Source organism: Brassica rapa, chromosome A03 (assembly GCF_000309985.2).
Source record: "Brassica rapa cultivar Chiifu-401-42 chromosome A03, CAAS_Brap_v3.01, whole genome shotgun sequence".
Taxonomy (NCBI): domain Eukaryota; kingdom Viridiplantae; phylum Streptophyta; class Magnoliopsida; order Brassicales; family Brassicaceae; genus Brassica; species Brassica rapa.
The window spans coordinates 33,078,439-33,095,234 of NC_024797.2; the positions used below are offsets into that span (position 1 = coordinate 33,078,439).

General features: G+C 38.0%; 1 protein-coding gene across 2 annotated transcripts; it reads right to left on the reverse strand.

Moving 5' to 3' along the window:
* Positions 1-3,908: 3,908 nt before the first annotated feature.
* Positions 3,909-12,589, reverse strand: LOC103862629 (phospholipid-transporting ATPase 3). Of its 2 annotated transcripts, none has more exons than XM_009140318.3 (27): positions 12,221-12,589; positions 12,096-12,161; positions 11,811-11,872; positions 11,587-11,668; positions 11,304-11,414; positions 10,820-10,897; positions 10,597-10,693; positions 9,995-10,101; positions 9,652-9,717; positions 9,339-9,460; positions 9,167-9,242; positions 9,005-9,082; positions 8,793-8,909; positions 8,511-8,660; positions 8,317-8,421; positions 7,596-7,738; positions 7,305-7,406; positions 7,130-7,193; positions 6,839-7,051; positions 6,399-6,564; positions 6,232-6,311; positions 5,911-6,150; positions 5,482-5,703; positions 5,243-5,410; positions 4,772-5,134; positions 4,572-4,678; positions 3,909-4,453 (listed from the first exon to the last, which is right to left on the reverse strand). In XM_009140318.3, exons 1-27 carry the CDS (start codon positions 12,374-12,376, stop codon positions 4,153-4,155), a joined length of 3,642 nt encoding a protein of 1,213 aa, XP_009138566.2. In that variant the 5' UTR covers positions 12,377-12,589; the 3' UTR covers positions 3,909-4,152. The 2 variants fall into 2 exon arrangements, with proteins under 2 accessions (XP_009138566.2, XP_009138567.2); XM_009140319.3 differs by having other exon boundaries at positions 11,811-11,867; positions 12,221-12,576.
* Between the last annotated feature and the right edge of the window lie 4,207 nt (positions 12,590-16,796).

A 16,796-nucleotide genomic window follows, 5' to 3' on the forward strand; every position in this document is an offset into this window, starting at 1 on the left:
ACTATGTGCAAGGCGGATGCAGCGTGGCATCGTGAGAAGAAGATAGCAGGTGTGGCGCGGGAGTTTATTGGGAGGCGGGCAGAACTTTAAAGTTCGGGATCCCTTATCGTTTCTAATGTTAAAACACCCCTTGTGGCAGAGGGAATTGTGTTGTTAACAACTATGGAAACTGCAGTATCTTTGGATTTCAAGCAAATCTCATTCGAGTCGGATTCGAGAAGTCTGATGCTGGCGTTCAATGAAGGTTCATGTGTATCGAATTTTCATGGAATCCTGCTGGATATTAAGGCGTTAGCTATGGCTTTTGAGTCTGTTGTTTTTCTTTGGGTCAGTAGAGACAATGTTTCTCATGTGGATGTAGTAGCCAAACATGTGTTAAAGGAATATATAATGAACCCATTTTAAGCTTAACGAAGTAGTTTGGTTAACAAAAAAAAAAACTTCAAACTCCTTATCCGCTTCTCTAAAATAGCATTGTATTCATTTAACGATACAATAAATTTAATTTGAAGGGGGGGGGGGGGGGGGGGGGTGTTATTACATTGGGCTATTACATTTTTAGATTAAATTACTCTAATTTTGTTTTGTTTGAGAAACTTTTACATTAAAAATCCAGATGTTATCAGTAAATAAAAGTAAGGTTCAAAATACTGAGGAAAATCCATCCAAAAACAGTTCTCAAGGTTAAGAAACACAAAAGTAAATGAAACATTAAAATTTTATAGTCAATGACTCTTCATATATGAATAAGTTTTAGTAATCAAATATTTATTTTAGCGCTTACATATGTCAAACTACATATGAATGTCTTATATAATATTTCTTAATTTTGTGACATTCAATAATTTGAATAATGTTGACTCCGACCAGGACCTACTATTTGCTTCTTCTTTCCATTATTAATTCATGACTCTCTTATGTCAGTAAGTTCTACGTTTTTCCAACGATCCTAAACAAAGATCCAAGAGCATGTTTATCCTTGATCCTTAATGAGGGTTTTAAATATAATGAGTGATTTATTTAAATCAAAACAAAAGAAATGAGTTATTACCGATCCTTAATTGAGGTATTTTGTGACCGGTTTTAATAGGGGTGTTTGACACACGTGTCGGCAAAGTAGGGAAAGTTACTATTTCTCTATTTTCTTTTCTTTCTTCTCTGTCTTCGAGTCTTCTCGTGTTCTCTGTCAGAGACGAATGAGCGAAACTGATCGCGATCGATTCTGTTGTTGAACGAAACTGATCTCGATCGAAACCGACCACCGCTCCTCCACCACCAATCCTCCGGCTTCATTCTCGTCTTGTCGTCTTCTCCGTGACAGAGGAAGGATCGAAACCCACCACCGCTTCTCCACCACCGATCCTCCGTCTTCGTTCTCCTCTTGTCGTCTTCTCCGTGACATAGGAAGGATCGAAACCCACCACCGCTCCTCCACTACCGATCCTCCGTCAGTAGAAACATCGAAACCCACCACCGCTCCTCCACCACCTCTCGCTCCTCACGGTGTCTCCTCCGTCTCATCTCGTCTTCTCCGTCAGTAGAAGCATCGAAACCCACCACTGATCGTCCGTCTTCTCTCATTATCTCCTCCGTCTTGTCTCGTCTTTTCCGTCAGAAGGAGCGAAACCCTCCAAGGACGAGGACTGTCTCGCTCATCACGGAGTCTCCTCCGTTGCTTCTCGTCTTCTCCGGCAAAGAACGATGCAAACCCATTCGGACGACGAGTGTCTGGGTCTTCACGGCGTCGCCTCGGTCGGTACAACAGCTCTGGCTCACGATCTCTACAATTTGGAGATCACTTCCCAAGTAATTAATTAACTTTCTCACCTTCTGCTTTCAATTTCACTGGATATAAATAACATTAAGTGTGGGAAAGTGATCTAATTAAGATCATTGTGTTGTGTTGAAGTTAATTAAGTTCATTGTGTTGCTAATTATGACAGGGTAGAGGGTGTTGTGAACACGCTTACACATCCAATACTTCGACAAGGAAGCACAACTTCAGATTGTCGTTGAGGTAACAGCTCAAAACTTGGAACCATTTTCTAGATATTTTCGTAATTGCTTTGGCCGGAAAGTAGTTAGGTTAATCAATGCTTGTGATGAATGCTTGTTACATTTAGGAAATGGTTAGTGAATGCTTGCTGTGATGAATATTTTGATCAAACATTCGAGAATTTAGCCATCAATTATGGTTATCAAGAACCCGAGAGAAAAAACCGAAAAAAACGAGTTCATATCGAAAGAAATCGTGAAGAAGGTGATCTCCGTTTATAGTATGATTATTTCAGTGAAACTCCAACATATCCTGCAAGTATTTTCCAACGACGATTTAGAATGAACAAGTCATTGTTCATGCGTATTGTTGATCGACTCTCCAATGAAGTTGAATACTTTCGAGAAATGAAAGATGCTCTCGGAAGGCTTAGTCTCTCTGCACTTCAAAAGTGTACAGCAGCCATTCGTGTCTTGGCATATGGTTCTGCGGCCGATGCTGTTGACGAATACCTCCGCCTTGGTTCAACAACCACTCGGTTATGTGTGGAACACTTTATAGTAGGAATAATAAATTTATTCGGCGATGAGTACCTAAGAAGACCAACACCAGCTGATCTTCAACGTATACTTTATATTGGTGAGCAACGTGGATTTCCCGGGATGATAGGAAGCATCGATTGTATGCATTGGGAGTGGAAGAATTGTCCCACTGCTTGGAAAGGTCAATATTCACGTGGTTCGGCCAAACCCACAATCGTTTTAGAGGCGGTTGCTTCGTATGATTTATGGATATGACATGCATTTTTTTGGACCTCCAGGTACCTTAAATGATATTAATGTTCTTGATCGCTCACCTGTTTTTGATGACATAATAAAAGGTCAAGCTCCGCAAGTTACCTTCTCTGTCAACGGAAGAAAATATCATTTGGCTTACTATCTCACCGATGGTATTTATCCAAAATGGGCAACTTTTATCCAATCCATTCCAATGCCACAAGGTCCGAAAGCGACTTTATTTGTTCAACATCAAGAAGCTGTCCTAAAAGATGTCGAGCGTGCTTTTGGAGTCTTGCAAGCTCGATTTGCCATTGTTAAAAATCCATCACTTTTTGGGATAAAGAAAAAATTGGGAAGATTATGCGAGCATGTATTATACTCCATAATATGATAGTAGAAGACGGACGAGATGGATACACTCATTTTGATGTTTCAGAGTTCCAACAAGACGAAGACACCGAAACTTCACATGTCGATCTCACGTATTCTACAGATATCCCTTCAAATATCGCCAATATGATGGGTGTTCGAACTAGAATTCGTGATAGACAAATGCATCAACAGCTCAAAGCTGATTTGGTTGAACATTTGTGGAGTAAATTTGGCCGTGATGAAGACAACAACTGAGTTCGTAATGTTTCTTTCAAATTATTCTCGTTTATTTTATTAATCCTTGTTATTTTAAAAATTTAGAATCTATGTTTAAAATTTCCTTTTTTCCTATGTTTTATTTAATATATAACTTTTTTGTTAAAAAAAAATTATTAAAAAACTACCAGTGGAGCACACATTATAATAGTTTCTTAACTATGATCCTTAAGTACAATCAAAGTGCAACTAATTCATTAAAAAACCATTTAGAAACCCATATGGGGTAATAGGGATAAACATGGTCTAAGGTCTTCCGTCCCTCACTCTACTCTCATCTCTTTACTTAGATGCTTGTGAACTCTTAACTTTCAGAGAATGACAAGAAGAGTTGGAGGTCTTCGATATTTTAGATTCCTGGTAAGAATAGTTTACTTAGATGCTTGTGTAGCTTTCCATCATGCTTGGGAGTACTCCAAAATAATGAAATATTTTTAGAAAAAATTGTGTACAATAATAAATATATAGATTTTTAGAATAAAAAGGAGAAAAAATGACCTCAAAGGCGTAAATCAAATGTATGTAAACGGGGAATAAGTATCCTAATGCTTGCCTCTCCACAACTGAGTTCGTAAGTGGAGTTATAAAATTGGCGTTTAAAGCAAAACACAAACGTAAAACGATCATTAGTAAAACACCTTAAGAGGTTCATTTCTACATATATTTAAAAAAAACTAAGGCCTAACAAAAACAAACTCCCCAATCAGCAGTAATATGTATATATCAGTTCTACTTCTTTGGTACTTTAGGGCGTGACCTCATACTGGCTCTCCTCGCCACATCCCACGCCTTCTGTGGCGCGTATACACCTAACTGGGACGCAAAGAAAGATTCATAACCTGGTGAATCAAATGCAAACCCAGTGTGCTTTGAGAGCTCCCGTGGCAATTGGGATATCGCATAGCTTCTCGCTTCTTGAGGTGTGAGCTCGTTCTCTATCTCCAGGTGATCCGCTTTGCTTGCATCGGACTCGTGCCTATGAATTTCTTGAACGATCTGATAATCATACGGGTAGAACCATCTCTCAACCCTGCATCAGTAAAAGCATATAGATTCTCTCATGTCATAATCATTAGAAAAAACATCCTGTGTACGCTCTATTTCAGTGATTTTACACGAGATAGCCACACTGAAACTGATAATATTACCCTTGGTAGATGAAATCGCCTAGAAGAGAGACAGCGGGAACAAGCAGCAATGTGAAGTAGAAATAGAATGTACTCATCAGGACAAATATGACAAAGTAGACATTTTCCTGCAGAGAAAATGAGATTTGCAAGTTATAAACAAACAAAAAACATAACACAACAAAAGATATACTCAAAGGAAAGTAGTAGACTGGTGTTACATTTCTATCACGTGATGTCGTAATCCCACAGTATACGAAAGCAAAAACAAGCCACGCAAGAATGCTCCCACCAACTGTGATATAATGCCATCTTGTAATGGAATTGCTCATCAAAAGAATGCGCACGTTCACAGCAATCACCAGACATGTGAAAACCAATGTGCTAACATCCCAGAGACCAAATATTTTGCCTGATGAATTTATAGCGCCAAAAGAAGAGGTGGTCACGAAGAGATAGCAGACGAGAGACTGATACACAGCAGAAGTAGCCCATACTGCTACGACTCTCCATTTGAAAAATGAGTTACGTATTCCCTCCCTATACAGTTCTGGGTATCTCTTCGAAAGGGACGCACTCACATCCTAAAACAAGAGCACAATACAGAAATTAGTTCTCAAATCCAAAAAATGAAAATAAGTAATTTAAGATGGGTATGCGAATGTTTTAATGAGATCGAGAAAAGCTGGTACCTTCTCAAACAGCCCAAGGACAATGACAGGAAGAGCAGTGAAAAAGACGTTATACAATGACTGGAACCAATCATCGTAGAACCTTTGACCAGAAAATCCAGTTCGAAATGTAAACCAAAACTGAGTCAAAGTGAAGGTAAGATTCTTGTAGAAGAAATACATGACCACCTGCCAAGTAAAAGATCATTAGAAGTTTCAAAAAGTTAAAAGCATGTTATGCGGCAAAAGATGAACTCAACCTTGCAGATTCTAAGATATGACCACCGTCCATGAACAAGAAGCAAATCAGTAAGAAATCTGAACTGAGCGATGGCAAAATCACTAGCCATCACAGCTTGCATTCCCTCCATCCCACTTATTCCTATACCAACATGAGCTGCTTGAATCATGCTTACATCGTTGGCACCATCACCAATACTAAGAGTAATCTTTTTTGCGCCTTTTCTCACTAAGCTTGTCACCTAAAATTAGACCGCATATAGTAAAATTTAGACGCCGGTTCAAAGAACATATATGACCAAATTACTCACTGGACATGAATTAAGTGCCGGAAATTCAAACCCATTTACCAATTTCCAAATCAAAGCCCCAAAACAAAATAGTATATAAGCTCTCTTTAAAGGCCAAACCTGCAAGAATTTATTTTGAAATAGTCATCTAAACCTTACCTGTGCTTTCTGTAACGGAGAAACACGACAGCATACAACTGACGTGCAGTTCAAGCTCAAGCTGAGCAGCGTTACGCGTAAGCTCGGGTCTAATGCATACATTAAACACTTTCCATCAATAACGAGAGCCAATTTTGGTCCAGCTACGGTATGCATATAGAGTTGAGCTTCTTCAAGGCTCTTTCTCAGCTCCTTCTTTACTTCTTCTTTGATAACACGAGCAATCTCAACTTGATCACCCTAATATCAAAAAAGATTTATGAACAAAAAAAAAGAGCTAAAATGATCGCAAGACAAGCTACTCAAAAGTAAAATAATTACCCTTTCTTCAGCTTCCCTGATTGCATCCGTTTCAGAACTGATGATAAATTGTTTCATATCATTGTTGATCAAGTTGCATGCTGTAATATAACAGAAACGAAGAGCAGATATTTAAGTGGCAGAAGAAAAAAATAAGATCCAAGAGCAAAAGTTGTGTCACACCCTACCATATGCAATATTAATAGCCGTTTCCATTTTGTCCCCTGTTAACACCCAGATCTTAATTCCAGCTCTTGATAAAGTCTCAATGCAGTTAGGAACCCCTTCCTGAAGTTTGTCTTCTATTGCAGTTGATCCGATGAGGGTAAGATCCTTCTCGATGAGTTCTGCTACCTTCATGGATCAAGACACCGCAAATTCATCAGCTATGATAAAACTATTTCCTGGCGACTCAAAAACTGTACTCTAAGGATCTAATCACTCTCACTACTGAAGTACGTAATCATAAAATCATTTTTCATCCCTGTCATACAACCAAGTTTGTTGCTCTTTCTTGTTAACCTTTACAATTTTCTTAGAAAGTCGTTTTCTCGGGAGTCATGAGAATGCTGCCTCTAGCATAAATTATGCTGCATAATAAGAAACTAGGTAAGAAAAAACCAAATACCTCATCTAACTTCTTCTCACGGTCTCGTAATGCAGATTTTGCCTGGATGAATTTTTCATTCCAACTATTATAAGTTTCCGGGTCTAAATCTCTATAGGCCAAGCAAAGGGTACGCAATCCAGAAGATCCAAAATGTTCCAGATATTCTCTTGTAACTTTCCTAACATCGTCCATACCATCAGCCAATCTCTCAAAGATTACGTTATCTGCACCCTGTGGACAATGTTCCAAGCAATGATCAAAATTTGACACTGAAATACACAGAGACCTAATTACTTATAGAGCTATTACCTTACAGTAGAGTACAAGCCTTCCATCCGGGTAACGACATACAACAGACTGGCGCTTCCTTGTACTGTTATGCATTGTGTAAATTTCAAAAGGATGAATAAAACACGGCAAAGAGGAAATAAAAAAACATTTCACTGTCTTATAGACCTGTTGAACTCGTGCTAAAAAAAAAGACCTGTTGAACTCAAGAACGTTAAGGATCTCATAGGCCACATCTTGAATCTTTCCCATCTTCTCCACATGAGACTCGCGAACATACACCGTAGTTGGAGTACGCCTGAAGATACAACAAACTAGTCTCAAACAAACTAACAGAGACTTGAGAAATAAACAAACCTATGGAAAAAAAAATCTAAAATTTGAAACAAGGGAAATCATGGGGAAAGTTAACTAGTTGAAAATTTATCTTCTCAGATCGCATGCGATTTCAACTTGTCTTTGGAAAATGAAATGCAATCAGAATTACCTGTAAAAGAAGAAACCAAAATTCTTGGCGGCAGTAACTAGGGCCGCTTCATCTGGAGATGCAGCTTGATATACGATCTTCTCAGGGGACTCATCACCTTCAGGAAGGACTGTGTGACAGATGGCTAGGCATCTAAAAAGTTCCTACAAATATCAAAAGTACAAATATCTTATTGTTAAATTAGCATCTGCATGTTCGCATGCCCAGAAATAGACGCAGTAGAAATCTGGAGCCCGAACTAAGGAACTTCTCAAAACTACAAAAAATTGTCCTTATAATAAGGAACTTATAATGCCTGTATTCTAGGCCTTTGTTTTGGGAGCCTTGTACTAAAAACTACAGAATGGTTCTGATTAATGGTACAAAAAAATGTCGTTATAATACTTTTAGATGCTTTAATCAGAATCATTCTGTAGTTTTTAGTATAAGGCTCCCAGAACAAAGACCTAGAATACAGGCAGTGGTTGAACGTTGAAGCCAAACGAAAAACCCTTTCGAGTTATTACCTTACAACTTCACATCTCAACACCTATCAGATACAAAATTAAGCAAAATAACCCTATCACCTTACAAGTTGACACGTCAACACCTATCGTAACGTTTCCATGCAGGGAAGAAGAACTCATGTTCTAGATTATCCTTATAACCCCATCATCTCTTAACTATTACAATCCTTAAAACATATTGTGAGAAAATTATCTAAGAAATTAAAGTAAGGCACCTTGCAAAGATCAGGATCAGGCTCATTTCGCCAAGCTCCCCGCATTAGCCTTGGATCATCAAAATTAAATCCCTTTTCTCTTATTGCACCAGTCGACCTTTCTTCCTGAGTATATTTGTTGAGATACAAATCAGACATTCTTCCATTGCACCATAATGCACTAGGCAACTTCCCCATCTGAAAAGAAATAATACCTCGTGTACTTTTAGGCCATTCCGCTGAGCTATTCCTCTTTCTATTTCAGTGACACCACATCCATAACTTATTCCGCCAATAGAACATTTAAAGAACTCCATCAAATTTCTTGTCAGCGTTCCAGTTTTATCAGAAAATATGTATTCCACCTGAAAAATAACATAGTAAATGTAAAAGCACTTAGAAGAGTATCAAAGTATATATTTAAATAATATTCTAGAGACGGTTCAATTACAAGCAACAGAACATAGTAGCAATATGCGGCATGGCCTGATAGCTACCTGTCCAAGCTCCTCGTTTAAATTGGAAGTCCTGGCCGAGGCAGGGGTATTTGTTTCAGCATGATACATATTGAGATCTCGGTTGATAAACTGAGTCGACTGGATAAACTTGATCATCTGGGTTTTTCATTTAAGGAGAGAAGACGGAAACCACTCAGAATTCCAGTAATTGTAAAGCGGATCGTAAAAATAGGATACTAGGAACAACGTACCTCTATGGAAACATAAAGGGAGATTGGTATAATTGATGAGAACAGAGTGATTAGAGTGAAAAAGGTGAAAAACCCTATCTGCGGAAGCAAATAGAAGCAATATGGTAAAAACGAGTAAATCAGAAATAGACGGAATCAACTTCAACTAAAAAAAACTATTACCGCGAGTCTGTTATGGTATTCCCAATCTGACTTCTGAAGGCCCAAGTATAGGTCCTCACGATCCGTCACAATTGAACTGCAAAATAATAATATAGCTAACTGTATCGCAACAAAACATGGTTCAACAATCGAAACAGGACTTGATAATGACAAGATCAACGAGAAACCATACCAGCCTATTGCTCCAATTAGACACATTGTGAGAAGGACACAAAATATTGTAATAATGAGTTTGTCAAGCTTCTTTTCCAGCGTACTTCTTTTAGATGGAGCATTCATCGCATTCATCATCACCTACATAGTTTGAATTCACCATATAACAACATCAGACTATGCGTAGCAACTATACAACGAAGTAAAAACCAGAGTAAGTCTTTGCAATCTTCTTTTATTTTGAATATGGTTTCAGGATACAAGAATCCTGTAAGCTAGAAAGAAATGTTTGTAAGCGGGTTTCTCATAAAAAAAGCTTCACAACAGCTTACCTTCGTCTCATGGCCAGTAAAAACAACAGCTCCAACTATGTATTCTGTGTTTCTAAGACTGCATCCCTGAAAATGTAGATTCACAAGTCTCAGAATATTATTAAATTTAAGGGTATAAAGCTCTTCGCTAGATGCATGGAAATGTATTCAGTAAAATTTAAAGGCCAAAGATATAAAGTTCCATGAAATCAAGATATCTCATAAGTAAAAAAAAAAAAAAAGATATCTCATAAGTAAACTTGATCCATGATAAGAAAACAATATGAATGACCAAATCATAAAATTGCAAAGATAACACACAAAGGGGGAAAAAGAAGCCAACGGCAGAAACAGTTAATCATACACGCAACAAAAGCTGGTCGGGAGAGAGAGGCAACGTCTGCTTTTGTACTACAAGATTCCCCGTGAAAGTATACAGAGAATTGTTCGGCTGCTCACACTGAATTTCACCTACATTGCAAAAGACACAGATGATGGAGAAAGTGAAGACATGTCTAAAACAGTTCCAACCCTATCTTGCTGAGACAAAAAAGAAAAAAAAAGATAAAATGATGGGCAGTAGTTGCAATAAAAAAATTAGGTCTACATGTATAATATAATTAGAGAAGAAAATTGGATAAGAGACAAGAACATGTATCATCAGAGTCAGAAATAAGCCATAACAACTCTTTCCGCAAAGCATTTATAGGAAAATTCTACCAGACAAGCACTAAACATATGAAAAAAAAAACGGACTGCTATATAAGACTTTGCTGCCATTAGTTCTGGTGATGTTTCGATCCGTACATCAGGATGTGATCCAATGTGTGATAATAAAATTAACAAGTAGCTGTACAACCAATACCAAATCGCCTGAACCCACTAACTTTATTAGGAAACCAGTTCACCTCCGACTCTGTCTACGAAATTTTTTTTGCATGAATCCAATCAAAGAAATAGGCTAACCTTTAAACTCAGAAGCTTTCTCTGGTACCAAGTAATCCCATGTCCTTTCAAGGGCTTTTCTTATTTTTAAATTTGTTTCTCCATCTAGATTTGCAGTCTGCACTGACAATAAATACGCAATTGAATGGCACACTAGGTAAGAGAAGATTTTAAATAACAGCTTTTGTTCTGGAGAAAAGAAGGCACTAATTTCTGGAAAGGGGAAGTGTCAAAGAAGAAGCACCTCAACATAGCAGATACCATCAGGATTAGTGCTGGACAGGAAAAGAATATCTGCTGGAAAAAAGGCATCTTGTTTTATCTGCAAAATCAAGAATCTTATTTAACAATTATGGATCTTAATTCAAAGATAACAAGACTATCGAATGAAGCTCTAAATTAGATCCCGAACTGTAGTCAACACAAACAAATCTCCTATACACAGAGTCCTTTCCAGAAGAACAAAGCTGATGTTTGATAAATATTAACTCGCTTATAAAGGAGAACAAAACAGTAATACACATTTAAACTGTATGACACCGAGGAAAGCAGCACAATGATACACATAAATCACAGGAGGTAACTGAACCCTACCAGAATAACTATAATGCAGGCAGTACAAACAATTAAACATGTGTGCCAACAACCCACTGCAACGCACAGCAATAAATAAAACGGGTAACCAAAGAGAAATTCATCCAATCATGTTAGAATAAGAAATTACAAACCTTGACAATATCTCCAACTTGTAGCTTTCGCCAAGGAATAGGTACCCACTGTTGGTCTTGTAAGATCTCCACTGTGCTATTATTTATGGACATATCATTTTGAAACCGTTTCTGCACCAAATTATCCATAGAAGGATCTAGAAGTTGAGACACAGGTGGGTCTTGAGACTAGCTTAACAGAGTATTTTAGCGCTGAAATTATTCTACTCTAAAGCAAAGGAGAAAAGGAATATTTCTACAATTTAAAAAAAAAAAAAAAAAAGAACAAACGAGTATCCCTTACCCAGTCTTCGAAAGCTTCTTTAATAAGAGAGACGAGAAGCACCATTGACAGCGGAGCTACATTTGTTATTGGACTGACAGGACTGCAGGACAAACAATCTATCTAGTTAATAACTGCATAATTAATCCTTAAGGTTTCATCCAACCAAAATAAGAGAATTCTATGGATAGAGAATATGGAATAAACATAAAGAAAGCTTCAGAAAATCGTCAAAGTTAACATACCTTATAGGTGTCATTGATAGACACGAAATTCCAAGAAAGTATATGTTTGCTATGCGCCTAAACTGTCAGGAAACACATTATAACTAAGATTACAACAAATAACAAAAAAAAAAAGGCCATGTTGAAGGACTGGAGGTGTACTTAGTGTCTACAAAGTACATTGTAACATGAATTAGGACTCCGTTCCTAACTTCACAGGGTAGATTCATACTAGTGTAGAATCATCATAAGTGCATGAGATGAGAGACAAAAATAACCAAAGAAACACCATGAATATTTATTTACCTGTTCAAACAGACCCTTGGGCAGAAAGGTGAAAACATTATACTTTGTTGTCGAAATCGAATTACCCTGAAACAACACATTCGTCAGAAACACACAATTTGACTGTAATCGATTCAGTACAATACCTTGAAGCGGACGGGCATGTTGGAATCTCGATCATTGCAGTAGACGGTACGACAAGACGGAGCCTGAGGCTGTATATGACCCAACGTCACCGTTCGAGACGGCGTCCGCCGATGACTAGCCGACGAATCGCCGTTTAAACTACCCGATCGTACCATTTGGATTCACCCCGATCAACCAGCTCGAATATTCGACTTCGCTATATTATTAGTCAGCGTCGTCTCCTTGATTGATTCGATTAGGCAAGATCTGTTGTAATCGATGGTAGAAAGTGGAAAACGAGGGAAGACCACCCTCTCTTCCCTTTCAACCTTTATTTTTTTTTGTTGGTTTGAAGAGTAATGCTTCTTCAGGTCGAAGTTAAGTGGAGATTAACTCCATACCCCATACCCCCCCCCCCTTAAATGAATTCTTACTGCCCCCTCTCTATTCTTCCTATCCTTTTATCCTTGCACTCCCCAAACTAGCCTTTCATTTATTTTCCAATTAAATAAACCAACCATAATTCAATAACCTACATGGCCTACAAAACAACCTTAACCAATCAGATTTCTCCTGACCCACATGTCTCCTTCTTCATCGTACAAGTTTCTTCCTCTCATCCTCCATTAGCGTTTTTTGAAACTCAAAAAATAGGTAATTCAGGTTCGTTTTCGATAATTTTTTTTGTGATATTACATTTAAAAATCGTGTATATGATGGGTAACGTTAAAAAAGTAAGATTTGATGAAAATTTGAGAGATTAAAAACGATTTCAAAAACTGTGTTTAGGGCTATCGGGTATTTTTAACGTCTGTTTTGGATGAATTTTTTTGCTGAAATGTTATTAAAACAAGTGTATATCTCGGCTAGTGTAAAAAAAAGAAGATCCAATGAAAATTATGAGAGATTTAAAAAGATTTTGAAAACTGTGTTTATAGATTTTGGGTATTTTTATGTGTATTTCGATGATTTTCTGTGTGTAATTTCATTTAAGATAAATTATACATCATGGTTGATGTAAAATACTAACAATAGGGTCCTAAAAGCGAATTAGTTAGTACAAGGATAAATTCTGGGTATTACTGGTATAACTAGTTTTACTCAAGAAAAAATGTTTACTGGAAATACTAGGATTACTATATTGATATTTCTTACTGTGATTTCTAGTATTACTATGTATAGTACTGAATTAAATTAATATTAGTAAGAGAAGATTGTACGATGTGATAATTAATTCTAAACATCTTAATAATGAGAATTCTAATGATATTCTATTTTATTTCAGAAAAATGCAAAATCCGAATTGCACAATCATTTGTTTTGATTATGGGGGATATTATATGAAAGATGGGGCTGAAATAAAATGGATCTCGGGAGGTGGTGAAGGAGAAGATGAAATCCACACGATTGTGTTGAGGAAATCAATGGAGGATATCACTTACTATGCTTTGGTTGAGCGTATTTGCAGAAAGATAAGGGTAGATGAATCTAAGGTGCAAGTGAAGATTAGTTACTTTCCAATGGTATTGTATTCGTACAAGCCATCATGCATCTGGAATGATGAAGACGTTTTTGGTTATCTACTGCAAGTAAATCATGAGAAGTGTAGAAATGTTATACATGTGGAGTTCATCAATGAAGAAGTGCAACTTTCAGAAGAGGATGATGAAACTGATAGCTATGTCGGTCTATCTGATAGAGAGGCTACAGAGGCTGGTGATGAAGATGGTACTGAGAATGATGAAACTGATGTCTATGTCGGTCTATTTGATAGAGAGGCTATAGAGGCTGGTGATGAAGATGGTAATGGTGGTGTGCTCACTTTTCACGAAGACATTGAGATGCATGATGGTGTCAATCAGAGACGGGATGATGGTATGGATTTGGTTATAGGTCAAGAATTTATAACCAAGGAGGCAGCAAAAGTTCTTATTCAAGCAGCATCGTATCAGAAATCTTTTGAATTTGATATAATTAAGTCGGATACTAAGAGATTTGTGGTTAAATGTCGAGGAGCCAAAGATGGGTGCAATTGGTTTGTTTGAGTTGCAATGTTAAAGACGTCAAATATTTGGACGGTTAGAAGTTTCATCAAGCAGCATACATGTTCTGTAGTTAAAAATAATGTTTTGATATTTATGACGGCTGCATGTTTTACATGTGAAATGCATTTTTTAATTCTTTTTTAAATAATATTTTTTCATTTTTAGTGTTTTACATGTGTTTACTAGTTTTTGGTATATCTTTTTTCCTTTTTTTGTGCTTTTGGGGCGTAAGAAACTCAGTAATTCTAGTTATCTATCTTACTCGTTTTTGGACATAGTAACACTTGTAAATCTAGTTTTCCATACCTGTTTCAAACATCCAAATTATGAAGTTCAAACATTCTACTACCAAGTTTCAAACATCCAAAATACTTAACATCCCAAATACATAAAAGCCAAAATACATATCATCCCAAATACATAAAAGCCTAAGGCTTTGTTTTACGCTTCTTCCCCTCCGTGAAAGGAGTCTGCACCCACTGTGATTTCCTCTTTGGTCTGCCACTCTTCTTAGGTGCAGCAACAAAGACATTTTCCTTGCACCTATGCATGATCCAAGGACTCGGTGCTTCCTTGTAAACGACCATGATCCACCTTTGCTTTTCTTCCTCACTGTATTCCTCAACAACTTCCTCAGCATGTTCCTTCACAACCTCTTCCTTTTTTTTCTCTTCATCCGCAACTTTCTCCCAGCTTTTTTCCTCTGTTTCCACAGCCTCTTTCTTTTGATTCTCTTCTTCCACAACTTTCTCACCATTTCCAGGTTCATCCTCCATACGCCTAATTATTGGTCTCCTCGCAGCCATTGCCTTAGTCCTACCACGTGGCGGTGTTGGAGTTCCCTCTGACTGACTCCCACGTGGTGGTGTTGGAGTTTCACCGGTTATGTTCGTCTCAACCCGAGGCTCATTGTCATCATCTTTGGGAGTTCCCTCTGACTGACTCCCACGTGGTGGTGTTGGAGTTAACCGGTTCTGTTCGTCTCAACCCGAGGCTCATTGTCATCATCATTGGGAGTTCCCTCTGTCTGATTCCCACGTGGTGGTGTCGGAGTTCATTTTTCTATCTCTGTCTCCAGTGCCTCAGATTCCACCTCCTCAGTCTCATTTTTCTCCTTTTCTTTCTCCCTGGTTTCAGACTCTTTCCCTTCAACTTCTTCTTCTTCATCCTCTTTCCCTTCAACTTCTTCTTCTTGATCCTCTTTCCCTCCAACCTCTACTTGATCATCTTCCCCTTCAGCCTCAGATTCCACCACGTTTTCTTCATCTTTCTCATCATTGTTCTCATTCTCTTCCTCACTGGTTTCAGCCTCTTTCTCTTCACTTTCTTCTTCATCATGTTTCCTTCCAATCTTTTCTTCATTCGCAATTTCCTTCCACAATTTAGCAGCTTGTCTTCTACTTTTCTCCTTCATTTGCTTCAACTCTTCACTTTTACTCTCACGGTCTTCTTCCTCATCAGCCTCACTATTTTCCTTCTCTTTCTCACCCTCTTGCTGAGCATTGTCATCAGCCTCTTTCTCACCCTCTTCCTCAGTATTCTCGATGTTATCCTTTTCTTTCCCAGCCTCGTGCTCAGCATTAGCTTTCTCCTTCTCAGAACAAGCTTTGTCCTTCTCTTCATATGTATCATTGTCCCACTGTCGAAAATCCATGTCTTCACCATGACTCGGCTCCACTTTACTCTCAATAGAAGTTAGCCTGTCTTATATTTTCTTAGCCCTTCTTCTCAAAAGCCGCTGGTTCTTTTCAAGAACACTCATCCTTGAGCTTTGAGACTCCAACATTGTCTCCACCGTGACGTGAAGTCCAGCAAATCCTTCTCCCATGAACTCCAAAATCCTCTCTTCCAGACCTTGCAACCTCGAATCTAATCCAGAATTAGAGGATGATCCTTCTGCAAACGTCACCTTCTCTTTGTCTTTCTTTTTTGGCAACACTCCTCGTGCAGCTTAATCCAACTCATATGGCTCTTCCTACCAAATATTCTTCTGCTTCACATTTAACCAGTAGTTCCAAGTATCACTTGGGCTGCCCTGACGGTCATACTCTCGCTCCTCATCAATGATACGAGCCAGCATAATTTGCTCACCAATAGTTGGAACTAAGACACTGTTGATAACCTGAAAATAAAACAAAAGTTAGCTCAAATGAGTTTTTTGTTCTACTAGCTTCTACTATACCTATATACATGTACCTTTGTTTCTCCAACCGCAGCATATATGTCTTCCAAAGGATAACCCCTAAGACTGGACTTTGTAAACCGGCTCTTACACATCCTTTGACATTCTTCACTGGCGTCCTCTGAATAGATTCTAAACGTCTTCCCCAGATCCGGAATACACTCAAAAGCCAGAACCTAGAAAATTCATTGTCACAGTGTCAAATTGGAATTATAAAACAATTAAAAAAATTCTAAACTATATGCTTTACCTCTAAAGGGATGATGAAACCAGGAAAGGCGCATGCCTCTTTCACTTCACCCTTCAGATGGTTCATCACGTGCTTAATCTCCTTTATTGCATCCTCAAACGTTAGACGGCCCCAGGGAA